This window comes from Babylonia areolata, chromosome 21 (assembly GCF_041734735.1).
Source record: "Babylonia areolata isolate BAREFJ2019XMU chromosome 21, ASM4173473v1, whole genome shotgun sequence".
Taxonomy (NCBI): Eukaryota; Metazoa; Mollusca; class Gastropoda; order Neogastropoda; family Buccinidae; genus Babylonia; species Babylonia areolata.
This window is the reverse complement of record NC_134896.1, coordinates 9,737,704-9,756,087: the sequence shown is the minus strand read 5'-3', so window position 1 is coordinate 9,756,087 and position 18,384 is coordinate 9,737,704. Positions and strand designations below refer to the sequence as shown.

At 40.1% G+C, this 18,384-nt stretch overlaps 1 protein-coding gene across 1 annotated transcript in view; it reads right to left on the bottom strand.

Annotated features, from left to right (window-relative positions):
- Positions 1 to 18,384, bottom strand: part of LOC143296293 (uncharacterized) — a 30,525-nt gene that overhangs the window by 5,717 nt on the left and 6,424 nt on the right. Inside the window, exons 6-17 of the mRNA XM_076608145.1 lie at positions 17,958 to 18,091; positions 13,094 to 17,150; positions 11,888 to 11,998; positions 10,620 to 10,729; positions 9,830 to 9,911; positions 6,844 to 6,960; positions 5,831 to 5,918; positions 4,856 to 4,966; positions 3,205 to 3,244; positions 2,400 to 2,534; positions 1,090 to 1,244; positions 590 to 699 (exon numbers count right to left, since the gene is read on the bottom strand). Coding sequence (XP_076464260.1) covers positions 590 to 699; positions 1,090 to 1,244; positions 2,400 to 2,534; positions 3,205 to 3,244; positions 4,856 to 4,966; positions 5,831 to 5,918; positions 6,844 to 6,960; positions 9,830 to 9,911; positions 10,620 to 10,729; positions 11,888 to 11,998; positions 13,094 to 17,150; positions 17,958 to 18,091 — 5,250 coding nt within the window. The remainder of the gene's footprint in view (positions 1 to 589; positions 700 to 1,089; positions 1,245 to 2,399; positions 2,535 to 3,204; positions 3,245 to 4,855; positions 4,967 to 5,830; positions 5,919 to 6,843; positions 6,961 to 9,829; positions 9,912 to 10,619; positions 10,730 to 11,887; positions 11,999 to 13,093; positions 17,151 to 17,957; positions 18,092 to 18,384) is intronic.

The following is an 18,384-nucleotide window of genomic DNA, read 5'->3' as shown; positions in this document are numbered from 1 at the left end:
GTGCCCTTATTTCATTCTCCACATCAAATGCATTGCTAATTGCAACATGAAAGTGGATACTTCATTTCTCTTCTTCCTTTGACGTAATGTCTTTTCACTTTGATATTTTGACATGTAATGTGAGTGTGAGCATGGTTGTGTGTGCGCATGTGTATATTAGTAAAAGGGGAATATACCAAAAAACAAAACGAAAAAAAACCACCCAAAACAAAATCAGCATCCTACAAACACCAAAACGTACATGAAAATGTAAAACCAATCAAATTAAACTAAAACAACAACAAACAATGCTCTAATATTTGTAGCCCAGGTCACACCACAGGAACACTCCAATGGACTATGTAACAGGGATCCAGCAGTCTATTAAAAGAGTATGTGTGAAGTGCGCACAGGATACTATTTACACTGAAAGGGCCCCTGGTGCACCCCCCCCCCCCCCCCACCCAACACTCTCCCAAGAGAGGTGGGTGTAGAGAGAGGGGAAATTTGACACTCCTGGAAAATGTGGTACTAGTTCAGAGCAATAATAAGACCAGCTAGATGCTTCTGACTGAGCTATTTTCCCACAGCTTAATGGAAATGTCCTCACCAATGGCAGGTGTTGCCTTGATGGGAAGCTGTGCACAAGATGCTGGGAGGAGGCGGACAAGCTATCCACTGCCAGTTTGGCTGCCAACGCTGCCCAAGGTTCTGTACCCTCTGAAAACACAAGGCAAGTATCACCCTCACATTGTATCATGCCTTTTTGACTATTGACATTTACATTTTTGTAAAAAAATGATTTAAAAAAAAAATCTACATTCCAACCCATATACTGCCAGTTTACCTTTACTGGTGTGTGCATGTGAACACTGTAAAAGAACTGGAAGAATCAATCATAGAATCAGCACTTTTCTCCAGTTTACCTCATGCCACACAGGTGCTCAATGGTTATTCATGCCAAGCCCAAGTTACAGTAAATATGAATTCCCTGTCCAGATGGCCAGTAAAAGGCTACAGGGCCTTTAACTTTAACCCATATCCACCACCTCAAAGAAAGAAAGAAGGAAAAAACCCACCTCTAACAACTCCCCAGGTGCAGGTACCTACCTGTGAGTCGACTGGTGACGACAATGCCGGTGACAGGCTGGCTGGGTGAGGAGGGGGAGCCTCCGGACAGCCTGATCGACAGCAGGACGGCGTCATACAGCACCAGGACATCGATCTGATGGTCCTCCATACGCACTGGCCGCCAGCAGTGTAAACTGAAATCACATTGTATGTCCTGCATCAGAATGACGCTCCCCTCTAAGACCCCCCCCACCCTCCCCCGCCCCCCTCAAAACTAAAAGGTTTGGAAAAAAAAAACCCAAAAAATGATAAAAGGCAAAGACAGAAAGAAAGAGAGAGAGAGAGAAAGGGAGGGAGGTTCAGAGGGAGTGAGGAAGGGAGAGAGAGAGAGACAAAGAAAGAGAGGGAGAGACAGGATGGTTTGTCAGACCACTTGCCCATGCAATTATAGTGAACACCAGATTTCTGAAAGCAAAACTGCCAACACAGAATTGTGTTCACACATTTTACATCATTTTAAAACGCTTTGAACACAAAAAGAGAAATTCATCACAATATCCTTTGCTCACACTGGCAAAAAGCAAAGCAAGTCTGAGGGAAAGACAGAGGGAGAGAGGGAGGGAAGGAGGGCAAAAGAGAGGGAGAGAGAGACAAAGAGAGAGAAAGAAAGAGACAGACAGACAGAGAGAGAATAAGAACGACGAAAATGACAAGACACAAAAGTGGAAGAATGTGGTGATTTTAAGACATCATCCAGTGATCACACTTGCCTATGAAAAAATCATACATGTAAAAGCCCACTCATACATATGACTGAACAAAGGAGCTGCAACAAACCACAAACTGAAGACGATGACAAAAAACGAAAATTGAACGATTTATGCAGACGGGCACAATAGCCAAGTGGTTAAAGCGTTGGACTGTCAATCTGAGGGCCCCGGGTTCGAATCACGGTGACGGCGCCTGGTGGGTAAAGGGTGGAGATTTTTACGATCTCCCAGGTCAACATATGTGCAGACCTGCTAGTGCCTGAACCCCCTTCGTGTGTATATGCAAGCAGAAGATCAAATACGCACGTTAAAGATCCTGTAATCCATGTCAGCGTTCGGTGGGTTATGGAAACAAGAACATACCCAGCATGCACACCCCCGAAAACGGAGTATGGCTGCCTACATGGCGGGGTAAAAATGGTCATACACGTAAAAGCCCACTCGTGTGCATACGAGTGAACGCAGAAGAAGAAGAACAACAACAATATATGCATGATAAAGTGTTACGCTGCATAATGTCCTATATGTGTGTGTGTGTGTGTGTGTGTGTGTGTGTGTGTGTGTGTGTACATTCCATACCAGTGCAAGGCGGACAGCGCTTGGTGTGCCTGGTCGAGCTGCCTCTGTCGCTCCATGTTCATCTGGCAGTGCCGCTGGACACACTCTCGCTCCTTCTGCAGATTCTGCTCCTTCTGGGTCAGCTGCTCCACTGACCTGTGGCAACAGTTATCCATTAAGTATATATATATATTCAAAATGAATATATATGTGTGTGTGTGTGCGCGCGCACGCGCGTGCGTGTGTGCGTGTTTTGTGTGTGCATATCAGTGTGTGTGTGTGTTTTCATGTATGTGTGAAAATTGCGTGCATAATAGGTTGTACTTTTTTTTTAGTTTTTAAAACAGTCTATTTAGCTTGAGGCACATGTCAATGGGTATTATGAATGTGCAATATGCAGGATGAATGTGCAATATGATATTCCTAATGTCAACATTTTTATCTTTGAACATATTTATATCTATAATTGTGATGTAATAATGACTAATTAGAATGTTTCAAAAGCAAATATATGAAATGCTTTTATTAAAAAAATTACATGTTTATTACTCCTCTTTAACCAAGTAATGTTTAATGTTGTTTTCTTGTGCGTGTGCATGTGCGTGTGTGTGGGTGAGAGTGTGTGTGTGTGTGTGTGTGTGTGTGTGTGTGTATGATTTGTTTTAGTTGACCATAATTCTGTGCGAGTTTGACACTTTAAATCATTGACAAATTTGTGTGAAAAAAACAACCCCAATACATACTAAGTCAACAACAACAAGAAATGATAGAATGTTAAATTTTTCAAAATTATATTCACTTCTTCCATCAACAGTTATCAACTTACCGCTTAGCATCGGACACCTGTTCCTGTAGTGGCACCATGTCTGAAATGGTAACAAATAAAACATTATTCGCTTGAACATGCAGATTTCAAAGTGGAAAAAAAGCTGACACACAGGCAGAATCTGCACAAAGAAAATGTAGATGAAAGCTGATTCAGCACAAAACAAAGCACTGAAACAGAATTCAATTCCAAACCACAAAAGTTTCAATCATCACCAGAAGATCTTCTTTCAGTAGAAAGTATATGTGATTCAAATATAACTGTACATTACAAAAAGAAATTAATTCTCAAATATATGTCAAGTAAAAAAAACAACAAAAAAAAAAACTGTACCTTGTCCAAACAAATCAAATCTGAGCCTTTCCCAATGTATGTGACTGTCATTTACAGAGTGATTTGAATTTTATATTGATGGAAGACCACTTTTCCCCCTAAAAATTAATATTTTTGTATTTGCTAATAATATTGTGAATATTTTAGCCATAGATGTTTCCAGCAGCAACTCCTTTCGATGTTCAAATTATAACACAGAACTTCATGTTGACTGTTTCTTTGAAAACAACAACAACAACAAGAAAAAAAAATGGAATGAAGTATCATATTATATTGTGTTGTATTGTACTATATTTTTTTTTGTCACAACAGATTTCTTTGTGTGAAATTCACCCCACCCCCTTTCCCTGGGCAGAGTGTGCTGCTACAGTGCAGAGCAACTCCTTTTTTTTTGTATTGTTAATGCCAGGCATAAAATGTGAAAACACTGCATTTTTATGAAATGTTTGTATGTTTGTATGGAAAACTACTTCAGTGGAAAATTCTAATAATTTTTACTCCAACACTTACACACCCTATTCAACTTCTCCTCTCACATACAACTCCCCCCCTCCCCTTTTTTTTCTTCCCTCACTGCACAAGAATTACTTGTCACTTTGTCTCATATGCAGTCACTATTTTCCATATCTGACAAGCAAACAACAGACAAGTGAAAACAGACATAAAAAAAGTGGGTGGGGAGGTACCAGCGTTCCCCACAACAGCTGCCTGATTTGATACAAAATATAAGCTGCCAACAGGCTCCCCAGTGAAAATCTTGGACAGAGCTTGAAAATCTGAATAGCATGCCTTTTTCACAGCTGCTTGTTGGCAGGGTTCCCACAAGCGTGAGCAAACAAAACTCCACACTTTTTTCAGAACCCTCCATTACACTTTCCAAGACCCCAGAAACAAAGTTACATATACACAAGTATGCACAAATACATACTCAACAGCATTACCACACAGAGTGAGAGAAAGAGTGGGAGGGGGCCTCATGGGGTGTTCGAACACTGTGGAGAAAAGAATTTCAGACATCTTGACGTTTATTTCCTGTACATAATTTTGACCGCCTAAATCATTTTTATATTCTTTCTTGCACAATAAAAATTCTATTTCAATACTGTATCAGTGTATGTGTGGTAAAGGTATGAAAATTCCAAGACTTTTCCAGACCAAGCAGGGTAAAACAATTCTTTCCATGGCTTTTCCAGCCCTGGAAATAGTCTCAATATTCTTCCAAGACTTTTCCAGTCTGCCATGACTGTGGGGACTCTGTGTCTGTCGCCTTGAGACACTTCAAACAAAAGATATTGGTCACAACAACAGATAACCAAACCTGAACGTTGCCGCAGCAGCTCTTCATGCTTGGCTTCATGTCTGGTTCTTCTTTTCTTTGTAGAAACCTGGCTTTTCAGTGATTCCAGCTGACTCTGAAGCTGGCTGATGCCTGACAACACGAACAACAACAAAGAAATCCATTCATTTTAAACGGATGAAAATCAAAAATACACTTTTCAGACAAGGAGAGGCTTTAAAAAAGTACTGAGATGGAAATACAGTATACTTAATCATCTCCAATAAGAAAAATCAATTTTGGTGTAAAACTTAAACAATTCACAAGTGTCACAGTCATTCAATATGTACTCATAAAAGACATGTAAAATGCTTCAATGTTAACTTGAAGCTTGGTCTTTTGTGAAGGACTATGACTCTCAAACTAGGAGGCACAATCGCACTGGCTCTTAGTGCTGCAGCCTTGGGGGCTAGTTGGACTTTGGGAACCATCCCAAAGCCGACTGTCCTAAAACCCTCTTGGCCGAGAGAGTGGGGATGTAACTTGAGCAAGACACTCTCCACTATAATCAGATTCTAGCCTAAATTGTCGGGACAGCAGTTGCCTCCTCTGCTGTTCTGATGGTAATAGTCAGACACAACTGACTATCATATATATATATATATATATATATATATAACTTGAAGCAATAAGATACATACAATAATCAGTCATACACTTACAATTGTTGCATTGAAGACAAAAACAAGCAATCAGAAAATCTATTACACAATCACAACCAAAGAAATCTTAATAAACACTGATGCTATGACTGAGAACAGAATTCAATTCATGTGTGAAAGACACCAAGTCTGTATGGATGCATGCAATCTTATTTTGGGTCCAAATAGCCCTTTTACTGACAGCAATGAAACATGTACTCAGCAAACACGACTGGCAAGAGACGGGTCGACTGCTTACACACAACAGAAGTTATCAAAGAGGGATGTGCATCACAAACTACTCTACACAACTCACTGTCATCAACGTTTTCCTTCAGTGTAGCCATCTGCTCTATGCAGGTGGTCATGTCTTCCATATCTGCAGAAACTGCCTGGTAGTGTCTCTGCAAAGCAAAGCAGAACAATGCAGCATAATAAAGTGTCCAGGAGAAATGCTGAAATGCTGACAGGGGTTTCGAACATGGGTAAGGAGATTAGTTCAGTGCGTATACTGGGAAGAAAATGTTTGTGTCCTTGTCGTCTGCGTGTGTGTAAATGAAGTCACCATCACCTCCTGCATTTGCAATTCCCTTTACTGAAGCTCTATACTTCAGAGTAATGGACTACAAGTGGAAAAAAAAAAAAAAAAAAAAAAAAAAAAAAAAAAAAAAAAAACAACCAAACAAAAAAAACAACAGAAAGTAAGACTACATCAGTTAAAAAAAAAAAAAAAAAAGTATACAAACTACTGAAGACATTTCATTTTAGAGCACGGGGTCTGATTCATTGATTTTTGAGAGACAGGGCTGAATATGGAAACTTTCCTACAACCATTTATGAAAAATAAAGAAAGAAAAATTCATCCTGGCAGATATCAGATACTTGCAGGAGCTGCTGAAAAAAGAAGAAAGGACACAGGTTTTATGCAACAATTTTCCCTCTATTACCTGCACACTAGGTATATCATTTATCAAAAAACATACTAGCGACTTCCAAAGAGAGAAATCAAACCAAATTTTAATCGAACAATCTTCCATATAACTGTATTCAAAACCTCACACCCAAGAGACATACAATCTGCAGATAGATCTAGGTTACCAAAGTAAATCTTTTTTTGTTGTTGCTTAACACCCAGCCGACCACTCTAGGCCAAACCAATACCAATGAATAATTCCTTATTACCTGCACATAGACCTACAAGACCAGTATCAATAAAATAATTCTTCCACATCACTTGCAGATAAGACCTACATAACCAATATCAATTAAATGATATTTCCACATCACTTGCAGAGAGATCTACATGACCAGTATAACTGCATCACAAACCTCCATCTTTTGTGTCAGAGCATTCAGCCTCTCTGCCTTGTGTGTCTTCCACAGGACCTGGGCATGTTTACGACCGGCGAAAAGCAAGCTGCGTATCTGCTGCCGCACTGACTGAGACTGAAACAGATCATGCATCACATTCTGATTCTGTTCTCAATTTTTCATTTTCAGGAACAGTAAAATACCACGTTATAGAATTTATTATCTTTTAGTGTCTAAAAGGTAACTACTGGTACTGTGGCAATGCAAGCTTCTTGGGTACAGCAACCTCAACATCACAGTGATAAATTTTGGGGATAAGAAAGTTATATACCACAATATATAAAACATAATCTGTAAATTACACAGTGCACAGGTGTGGCCATATTACTGCAGAGAAATTTTAAATGGATTCATACAATAAAGAAGAGAGGCAAAGCCTTCAAGACTCACTTGTGATACACTAAAAAATCTAATCATTAAAATGTGTTCTGTATTTGTTATTATAAAGCTTTGGGTAAAAAAAAAAAAAAAAAAAAAAAGTCCTGACGGCAGATTCGAACCTCACATGTTCGGGTGAGAAGAAACTGCCTTACCCAATACACTATCATGGCTCCTTAACTGGCGTTATAAAATTTAACATTTAAACATGCTTTTTTAAAGGGCGATAAATCGATTGCGGTATTTGCAGTGAGAACGCTGTTTAACTCATATTATTCTGTTGCATCTTGGGCATTCAAAAAATCTTTAAGGCCAATTAAAAATTCTTTTTAAGTCCACGGTAAAGGAGACGTGGCTATTGCCGCAATCACACTGCAACAATAAGCCGTTTTCTCTGGATCTAGATAGATGTACAAGTTTAGTTACACCTGCCGGGAATGTATGACACGGTCGATTCAATTTCTCTTTTATGTTCATTCTAGTTTTAAAGTTGATATGAAAATCAAGTATTTTGTTAAACTAAGAACATGTAAGAGCCAAGTACAAGTACTTCTAAACGTTGTATGAAGTGAAAAGGAGTTCATTTTGAGAAAAGTCAAGACTGGAAATTTTTACGTTTCATCAAGAGTATTAACTATCATGGTTTATTATTTTTAACTGTGAATTCCGACTGATTTTGTTGATATTTTTATGGCAGTTTGGGGCATAATCCAGTTAGTGATGAGGCATTCACAAATCTTTCTCTGAATAAATATTTAACAGTCTCCTTCTCCAACTTTCCATCACATGTTATCTTGTGTTGTCAATTGAACATAGGATTGAACAGGCAGGTCAACAACTTGAAACAAAATGGCGTCCTTCGCGTTTGCGAAGAATATGAGCACGCACTTTGAATATGTATAAATATGTGTACGCAATTGATTTTTGCCCATGGCCTTCAGGGCTCAGCCAATAGATCTATAAAGTCAATCATAGTATTGATTTTAGTATTTTCCGAAAAAGACCACTTGGGCGAATGAACATAGTGAAAGCCCTGTACACTGAGAGTAAAACACACAAGCTTTTTATGTATTGAGTATAATTTCAAAATGTAATGTTTAACCCTTTGAGCCCTGAGTTCCTGAGCAATTTTAACCCTTCTGCCTGAGCTCCTGAGCCAAAATTTGCAAATAATTGGTATTTAATGTGTCACGGCAGATATAAAAAGTGTGCCTTGACCACCGCTTTACCGGTGGTAGAGAAAAATGACATAATGCCTAGCCACTGGTTGAGCGGTGCGAAAACACTTGTGTCGTGTTTTGCTATTGGTTGACTTATATTGAAATTGATCTTTTTTATCCAAAGCACATGCACAAAACACAGTGAAAAGGCGTGGCCATGTTGGTACTACGTTCGCTGACATCAGAATATTACGGTTTTTCTGATTGGCTCTTCAATATAAGTCAACCAATAGCAAAACACGACTCAAGTGTTTACGCACCGCTCAACCGGTGGCTAGGCATTATGTCATTTTTTTCTACCACCGGTAAAGCGGTGGTCAGGGCTCAAAGGGTTAAGATGAGGAAGATCAGTTTAAAGCAAATTAACACCCCTAGCATTAATTACAGATTAATTTCCTTTTTTACTATCTACAGCAATGACATGCACCAGAAATACAACTTCCATGCTTAGCAAGAGAAGTTCCTGTTTGAACAAAAAATGATAAAAATGACTGCTCTTGTTGTTGTGTCAGAATATCAAATCAAAGTGCCAAATTTAGAGCATAAAAAATATAAATATAACAGTAAATTAAGTTTGCATATAATTTGGCTTCTTTTTTTATTATTTTTTTGTGCCCATCCCAGAGGTGCAATATTGTTTTAAACAAGATGACTGGAAAGAACTGAATTTTTCCTATTTTTATGCCAAATTTGGTGTCAACTGACAAAGTATTTGCAGAGAAAATGGCAATGTTGAAGTCTGCCACAGACACACAGACAACCGAACACTGGGTTAAAACATAGACTCATGTTGTTTACACAAGTGAGTCAAAAATACATTAAAAGAGAGAAAGGTTCAGAAACATACATGTTTAAAGGGAAAGTGACAGCAAACTATGATCAGTTTAAATTGTGAATTGAATGAAACATTTTCTCACAAGATTATCTATTTTCAATCTTTGAGAGATAATTGTCGAGCACAAAGGAAAAAAAAAAAAAAAAAAGAGAAGAAACAAAAGCATACCCCTTCCCCACTTAAACATACACATAAGCAACCATCTTTAACCTAAATTCCATCCACGTCACAGAATCCACCCATTTCTTTCTTTTCTTGCTTTGTTGAGAATAACTAACTTTGCAGGACAATTCTTCCTTAAACTGGCAACAATTTTAGCAGAAGGAAATCACAAACAAGTGTGAGGGGGGAGGGGGTGGGTGAATAGTTTTTGATAAAGTTTGGGATCTTGTGGTCAATTTCTTCCTTTTTGATATTTACATATATGTGTTCTATTTGTAAACGCCTAGGGCTTATTTTCATGATTAGGTGTAAATGCTCATAATAATAATAATAATAATAATAATAATACCTGTTCTGATTCAGCTACCAGCCCAAGCTGGCCTATCTGTCTCATCACCATCTTCTCCAGTTCCTCTGTTGACATTTCTTCCCTGGGAACAAAACACAAAACAACAACACAATGACAATGCCATTTGAGCTGTTCAAAATGAAAAGCACTGGCTTATCATTTTTATGTTGAAGACACAAGCACATTGCTGTAGATGCTAGCCACACACACACACACACAGACACAAATGATGTGAGAGGAGGTGAAATCCAGAAGAAAATCAATCACAGGAGCACAGGGTTGCCACAGATTTAACCAAATAACATTTCATGTTTTTTTTTTCCAGACCAGACTGATAATTTTCTAAACCAAACACAAAACTAAACTGAATCAAAATTTCATTTACTACACTGCTGGTGAAAGTAGTTGGCAGATAGCCTACTGAGGCAGTATTCATGTTCAGTTTTAACCACCTCAAAAAAAAAAATTGTTTGTTTTTCAAATGCATTAAGCTCTTTTTTGAATCAATGTCACTGGCCCAAGGTTTTATCAAAATTCAAAGACTTCCATACCCTTAAGGGCAAAATATTTTCCCACAACTTTTCCAGCCCTAGAAAAAGTTATCTGTTTTTTCCCAGACTTACATTACTGTATGGACCATGGGAGCATATTTCTGGAGATCTAAGGCATTCACACACATAATAAATTAGAAAGTTTTACAAAAACAATCACCGTTGTTTGAGCAGATATGTGATGCTTTACTTTTAAAGACAGGCAATACACTCAGGGAGAAGATGAAACAGCATAGTACCTCTGCTGCATGGCATCCATGGCACTGACAAACTCTACTTTGAATTCACATTCCTGCCTGACCACAGAAGCTGAATTCAGCTGATCTTCCACTGTGTCGCATGACACCTCCTGCAAAAAATAAACAGTTCAAAATAGAGAAGCAGGTACTGCAGTGTCATGTACACATAACAAACAGTGAGAGTTAGACAGACGGTGCATGTAGCTTTGTTTTCTATTGCTAAAATCATCATGTGAAATTATCAGTGCAAAGTGAGAGATTTTCCTGTGTGACTGACAAACTGTATACAGAAAGCAAACAGTAACAGTTGCTTTGTTTTTGGTGGTCTTGACACTCTCATGAGTTTTTATGCGTTTGAAAAGGCCTAGACTAATGCTGACACACTGAATGATGAATACAGATATACTTTAAGCACATGTGCACCATAAACAACTTGAAAATTTGTTTCAAAATTCAATGTTTCACCCCAAAATGTACAATTATTGTGTGGTTTGTGTACATTACAACTTTGGTTTTTTATTGTAAAAAACTGGGAGTGTTAGAAAGCACCTCTTGTTACAGATGGTACTCACTCAGTCAAAACAAGACAAACACAATTTACGTAGGCTGCATAAACAAAACACTGTATGCTGAAAATTCAGCATTTCACAATGCTCCCAAGAAGAAAACTGAACAAGTTCCCATGTTGTCCTGAACTTTTTGTGGACTCTGTAGTTTGCCTGACTTCTCTCCTCGCTCGCTCAACAAAATGTCGGACTGACGCCGTGCTCAAGACATGCGATCGTGACGAACTAAATCAACCATGATTTCTTTCTTTAGCTGATGCTCAGAAAGAATTGAAGCGTAAATTCGAAGGAGAAGATGGAGATGAACATTTATAGGACGATCTGATAGAAAATAAATGAATAATGAAGAGAGTGGCCACGATGCGACTGTCAGTGAGTGATGCTGGTTGTACAGATGTTAGCAGACGACAGATGACCGAATTAGCAGCAGAGCTTTATTCTTGGCACGCAGCCAACGCGGTCTGATGACAACTTAATCAAGTGACCGTGTGAGAGGGGTGAGGAGGAGCGGGGTGGAGACTGAGGGGGCGTGGCCTCACATCCATCTTATCACTTGGAGAAGTCACAATGTATTGTGTATCTATCTCTTAAAAAATATATATATATATATATATTGTGGTTGTTCTAGTATGATTTTGTGTTTGCAGTTAACACAAACCCCCCCCCAGAAAATCCACTCTCTTTATATGCAGGGTTACCCACCGGTCTGACTGCCACACTGCTGCGTCGACACACCCAGCCCTTCAGGTCAGACTGTGTGATGCCCAGCTGTTCACAGGTCTGAAGGAAAGAGCTCCTCTCATCCACCTTCTCCTGCAACACCAAGACACTGCAATGCTGACATTCTTAACTTGAAGTTGAACTTCATTTTCTATTTTGTAATATTAACTGTTTCACTTACAAATACAATGTTCCATGATTGTGCTATGCATACCCATACTCAGGCCATGGTAATGATTTCTTGATAGTCCAATGTCTGTTTATCAATAGCTACCATCATGTCAACAACTTGAAAATATATATATATATCTTGTTGAAATGCTCAAGAGAACAAAACTTATTTTGGCAGGATTAAACAAAAACAGACAGGAACATGCAGACTGTGCATTTTTACAGCTACTGAGTGAAAACAACTTGAAAAAGAATTCATACACAAATATGTCATATATTTTCATTTAGTTTTATTTAACTGTCTATACACTGTGTAAAAGAGATACAAATTTAACTTCATATGTAAATTTATTACAACCCGTGTTTGACATCTACTCCGTATCTAAAGATGCAAAAAGCTGAGGTGAGCTTCTCTTAGTCTTATCTGACAAGCTTTCATATGACTGGCAGTAATTCAACTGAACAGCCAATCAAAACAAAATTTGTGTCCCTTCTTGTGTGCTGACATGTCTCAGTGATTCTCTCATTTGTATTGATTATAATCACACTTTCAACATGAAAGCAAACTAACAGTGTACATTGTATATCAAAGCTTTGATGAAAGACACGCAGATATTGAGAATACAGACTTCTGTTATTTTCATCATCGATTTTTTCTCTCTCTCTTTATTCTATACCATTCTGGCATTTTAAAGTGTAAGATTGGATAAAATCGAACAGTATCTCAGTTTTCATTAAAAACCATAGCTTATTCTTGGGAATTTTTTCATTCAGTGCCAGTATCTCATCACTGATTAACTAATGAAGTAGGATAAATCACATAAATTAGATAATAATTCAAATAATTAATAAACTTTAAAAATAATAATACACTAACATGAGAACAGTTTAAATCGCTCAGATGTTTGAATAATGTAGAAATGGTACCTGTCATCATAATCCCACATTTGTTGTGGAAAGTTTGAACTGCACTTTAAAGGGAGGGCCAAAGGACCAGGGGCTGGAGACAGGACTAACCTGTTTGTCAACAAAGCTCCTTCCCAGTGACAAAAAGGACCCAGTGGCGTTGTGAAGGGCAGACATGGACATGGCCGACATGGAGGCTGCTGACGTGTTGGATCCAGCTGGGCCAAACACCGGCATGGTTTCACTAAAAATGTCCACAGAACGCAGACTTTGACTACTGCTGTTGCTACTGCTACTGCTGCTGCTGCTACTTCGGCTCAGGTTCTGGGTCATTGATGTACTGGTAGATCCCATGGACCTGGAGGCAGCTGGGAGGGAGTTAGTTCCGCCTGTTCTTTCTTCATCTGAAACCACAGGTCTGGGTTCTCTGAAAATATCTGAACTTTTACTAGTAGCTGGTGAACTGATGTTTGATGAGTCTAATGTTGACTGACTACTGAGTCGGAGAGTTTTTGACAGGGATTTGTTTGCTGTGTTCAAACTCTGCAAAGGCCGCTTCAAGGAACAGGAAAGAAGGGCATCGCTCTGGCTTGTTTCTGGGTGAGAGTCAAACATATCCGCCCCTTTTTTTGTAGGGGATAGCTGCAGTTTTCTGCTTGTTGCAGTATTAACGTTCTCCTGTTTTGTCTGCCCTGTTGTAGGCAAGTCATGGCTCATCTTCTCCACCTGAGTGGCTGTTGTCTCAGTTCCAGTTTCCTCTGAAGGCACACGTTCCTCCATCTTCTTTCGGAGATTATCCAGTACACTTGTGATCTCCATCAGTGTGGTTGGCTCTCTTTTAAAGAACACATCATCAGTTTCCTTATCCTCTGTCTCCCCCATGTCATGTTCATGTTTCTGATCAGAAATACTACTGCTCAAGGCATCTGTGCTACATTTATTGGCATCAGATGGCAGAGGCTGCGTCTGGTTCAGCTTGGTTGAGATTTCCAGAATCATGGGCTGCTGCTGTTGATTGACTTTGTCCATTGAATGTTCAGACCTGGCAACGGGAGACATACAAGTCATGTCCATGGCTGCCAGGCTGTGATCGTTTTGAAATGTCTTTGTTTTGTCTTCATCTTGCTTTTTAACCACATTTTTTTCACTATATAATGCTGGGTTATTGTCTGTATTGTGTACTGCAGGCAGGTCAGCACAAGTCAAGCTCATGTTAGCTGCTGTAGCTTCTTTGGAAAACAGGATGCTTCTCTCAGATACCCGAGACTTTTCTGTTGGAACAGCAGTAGTATTTTGGGAAGGATCTTTGAATGTGAGTGTTTCACTCTCTCTAAGGCAAGACTTTTCCTTCTGCTCCAAATTCTCTACTGCAGATAAGTCAGCACAAGTCAGACTCATGTTGGCTGCAGTTGCTTCTTTTGAAAACAGGATGCTTCTCTCCCATGTCTGATGCTTTTCTGATGGAACTGTGTTCTGGCCTGATTTGACAGCAGCCACTTGGCTCTCCATGCTGCTCAGTGCTTCATTTTGCTCAAAACTTGATGAAAGGTTAGCACATGTCAGGCTCATGTTAGCTGCTGTAGCCTCTTTGGAAAACAGGATGCTTCTCTCAGATACCCGAGACTTTTCTGTTGGAACAGTAGTAGTATTTTGGGAAGGATCTTTGAATGTGAGTGTTTCACTCTCTCTAAGGCAAGACTTTTCCTTCTGCTCCAAATTCTCTACTGCAGATAAGTCAGCACAAGTCAGACTCATGTTGGCTGCAGTTGCTTCTTTTGAAAACAGGATGCTTCTCTCCCATGTCTGATGCTTTTCTGATGGAACTGTGTTCTGGCCTGATTTGACAGCAGCCACCTGGCTCTCTTTGCTGCTCAGTGCTTCATTTTGCTCAAAACTTGATGAAAGGTCAGCGCATGTCAGGCTCATGTTGGCAACTGTTGCTTCTCTTGCAAATACAATGCTTTTCTCCGGCAATTGTTGCTTTTCAGTCACAGGCATAGCTGTAGTGTGAACGTCATCTTTGCCCAGCTGTGTCTGTGACAGAGCAGCACAGGTGAGGCTCATGTTCACTGCAGCATTGTCTGTTTTGGATGTGATGTCTTTCTGGTCTGTAGGCTGGAGATCATCGCAAGTCATATTCATATCAGCTGCTGTCTCTTCTGTTCTAAACAGTATACTTCTGTTTGTTAAGCTCTTATTTCCTGCCTGTTTGGACGAGAGACTAGTACAGGTCAGGCTCATGTTGGCTCCTGTCTCTTCTCCATACAAAACAGTCTTGTGGGACTGGCTCTTGTCAACAGGTACAAATGGATCTGTGATGGCACAAGTAAGACTCATATTGGCCACAGTGTCTTCCTTGCCAAAGGTCACGGTCCTGTTCACTGAGGATCTTCTCTGAGGCACGGTGTGCGGAAGAGTGGTGCATGTCAGGCTCATGTTGGCAGCTGTATCATCCATGTTAAAAGGTACACTCCTCTCGTGACTGTCCTTTCTGTGGCCATTCTTTGCACTGGTATCATGCTGTTGGTCCTGAGTCGAGGAAGGAGGTTGACAGATGATTCCTTGGATGGATCTGACAGAAGTACTTACTTGATCGGGAATGTTGCTGGTAAATGCATTAGTCATCTCCATATCATCCCCTGCAGCAAAGTGCACTGTGTGGTTTTGTGAATTTTGAAACGACAGTAGTCGTGCCTGATCCCTAGACAAGCAGACAGAGGAATTCACTTGACAGTCATCTGGGACAGGAGCAGGGACCTTTCTGTCCTGTTGCATTGATTTCAATGGGACTCGGTTGCCTTGATGGTTCACGAGAGACATATTTTTATAGTTGGAATCAGCATTTTCCTGACCCATGAACACAATGGATGTGCTGCTGTCTTTGCCTGGCATCAAAGCAGGAACTGATGCTGTGCTGTTGCTTATACTGCAAGACTGACCCGCTCCTGTGAAGTCTTGTACAGTTGTCGAAAGTGCTGCATTTTGAGGTACTTGGTTTGAAGGCACTTTGATATAAACTTGCTCTGTCTCAACCGTAAGCTGAGGACCTGGGGGTGGGGATACGCTGAAAGACGCTGTGATGTCCATCAAGGCGTTTCGATTCTGGCGTGAAGAGTTGTTGGCCTCTTGTTGAGTGCCAAGGTTGATGGATGTGACTGCCAAACCACTGGCTCCAACCAATGACTTGAGAGTGTTGTCCACACATCCGGTCAGTTCCATCATTTCTGTGACGTCCTCATTCTCCACAGTGTTCAGAACCTCCTGCTGATTACATTTCTGGGCCATGGACAGCACATGCTGAATTGTGCCGGATGTGGAAACTGTCTGGGTAATTGGTTTGCTGACAGGATCCACACAGGTCAGCTCCATGGTCATGTCACCCTCCTCTCTTTGCTCACTCTCACAAATGCCCTGTGATGGACCTTGGGCACCTGACCTGTTCAAAGATGTCAACTCAGGAGCCAACATACTTGTTGGCATTGAGCCAAGGTTCTGCCGAAGGGTTGCCAGAAAAGACTTGGCCGATACCTTTGGAATGTTTTCTGGGCTCAAACTACCAACATTCCTGGTTCCGAAGCCATTGTTGGTGGATGCAGTCTCCATGTTCCCACAAATGGAAAGAGGATTCATGACTTGAGGGGCTGCTCTTAAATCAGAAGTGAAGTTGTGCTCAGTCAAGTTCTGCGTCAGCTCCATGGCATTCCCATCCCTGCCAGTGTCAGAAAAGAGGATGGTGTGCTGCTCCTGCCTCTCCTCGGGACCCTTTTTGCCCCTCATCATTTTGTTGAGGAAGTCCCGGGCAGACACCTTGGGGGAGTTCTGGAAGGAGAAATCTCCTCTGGAGGTTTCACTGAGGGTGAGATCCATGGTGCCGCCATCCTGGTTGTCAAACAGGAGTGTCCTGTCCCCCTGGCTGGGGGGGAAGTTGATTTCAGGGGCTCTCTTCAAGACAGCTGGCCTGTCCAGAGTCTTGGGTAGAGGAGCCTGTTTCCTTTCCACAGCAGTACTTCCAACAGAATACTTGTAGCTGGAGGTAAGGGTTGTGGTGCAGGTTGCTGTGCTGGTGCCCCTCATGGAAGGTACTGCTGGCGCAAACACAGTGTTGTCTCCTTGCGTTATTTCCGACACATCCAAAACATCTGCTCCTCCAAACATACAGCTGTCCAACCTGCACACAGATGCACTCAATTATTATTATTAGCATCTAATATTTGATGTGAACATTCATCAATCAAATAACGCAAAGCCCATTAATGTTTATGCCAGCCAGTAAAATTCAGCATGGGGGAAAAAAGTTCTATGGTTTTCAATTCTAAATTTGTTTCACTCTTCTGATTCTGTTTAGAACAAATGTATTACCTTGTTTCTGTTGAGCCAAAGCACAAACACTTAGTTGAAATATATCCAGAAATTACAAATATTTTTGCTGAATAAAAAACAACAACCCCACTCAGTTATATAAATACAATGAGTACAATCTTGAAGTAAATCTCAATAAAAGAGCAAGAAGGACGTTACAGAACTCAATGCAAAACAAACATATCATATGACAATAAAACAATATTGTCTCCATTGTTAATTGTAGCTTGAAATTAGTTCTGTCTTTGCTTGAAATAAATCACTTTGTCCTCAAACACATCATCAGCAACAGAATAACTGTCTTTTGTGTGAAGGACATGCATTATTTTTCAATGTAAAAATCCTAATCCCTTAAAGGGTGTTTTCCTTCTGCTCCTAATTTTTTCATCCCTTATGTCATGACTTCATCAAGAATACGATAATACACTTTTGGAAACAAATGATGCCTGAAACCCCTCTGCTGCATCCAGGAAAAAAGCAATAACAATTACAACTACTAATCAAGAAAAACAAAGAAAGCAAATAAAAAAAGAAAAAATTATAATAATAATAATAAAACAAAATTTTTAAAGGGGGACCCCTGCATCCTCCCCAAATAACTTGTGCAAAGGCTAACCTGTCAAAGCGCCGTGTGGATTCACAGAATCCCCCATGATTGGCCATGTCACCAATGAAGGTGGTTTCTCCATCATCCAACATAAAACTGGAACCTCCTGCATTGTCCGGTAGTGGCCGGTCAACTTCTGGTGCCTGGGAAGCATAAAGTGTTTGATGCTAAAATCCCCTTGACTTCGGTATCTACTTTGCAATAAATCTAAAAAAGAATATAACTTTTAGTGCTACTCTTCATTTTCGTGACCAACACTGCAGGTATCTTTATCTCTTGGGCCTAACTGACCACCAGGATACATAAAATGAAAGCAAATACCTAGCAAGCATAGAGTATAGCTTTGTCAAGTAGTTCCAAATTGAAATAGGCCTCCATAGCAGTACTGCCATCATCCCCATCATTGAATACAATTTAATGTTAAAAATTATGGGAA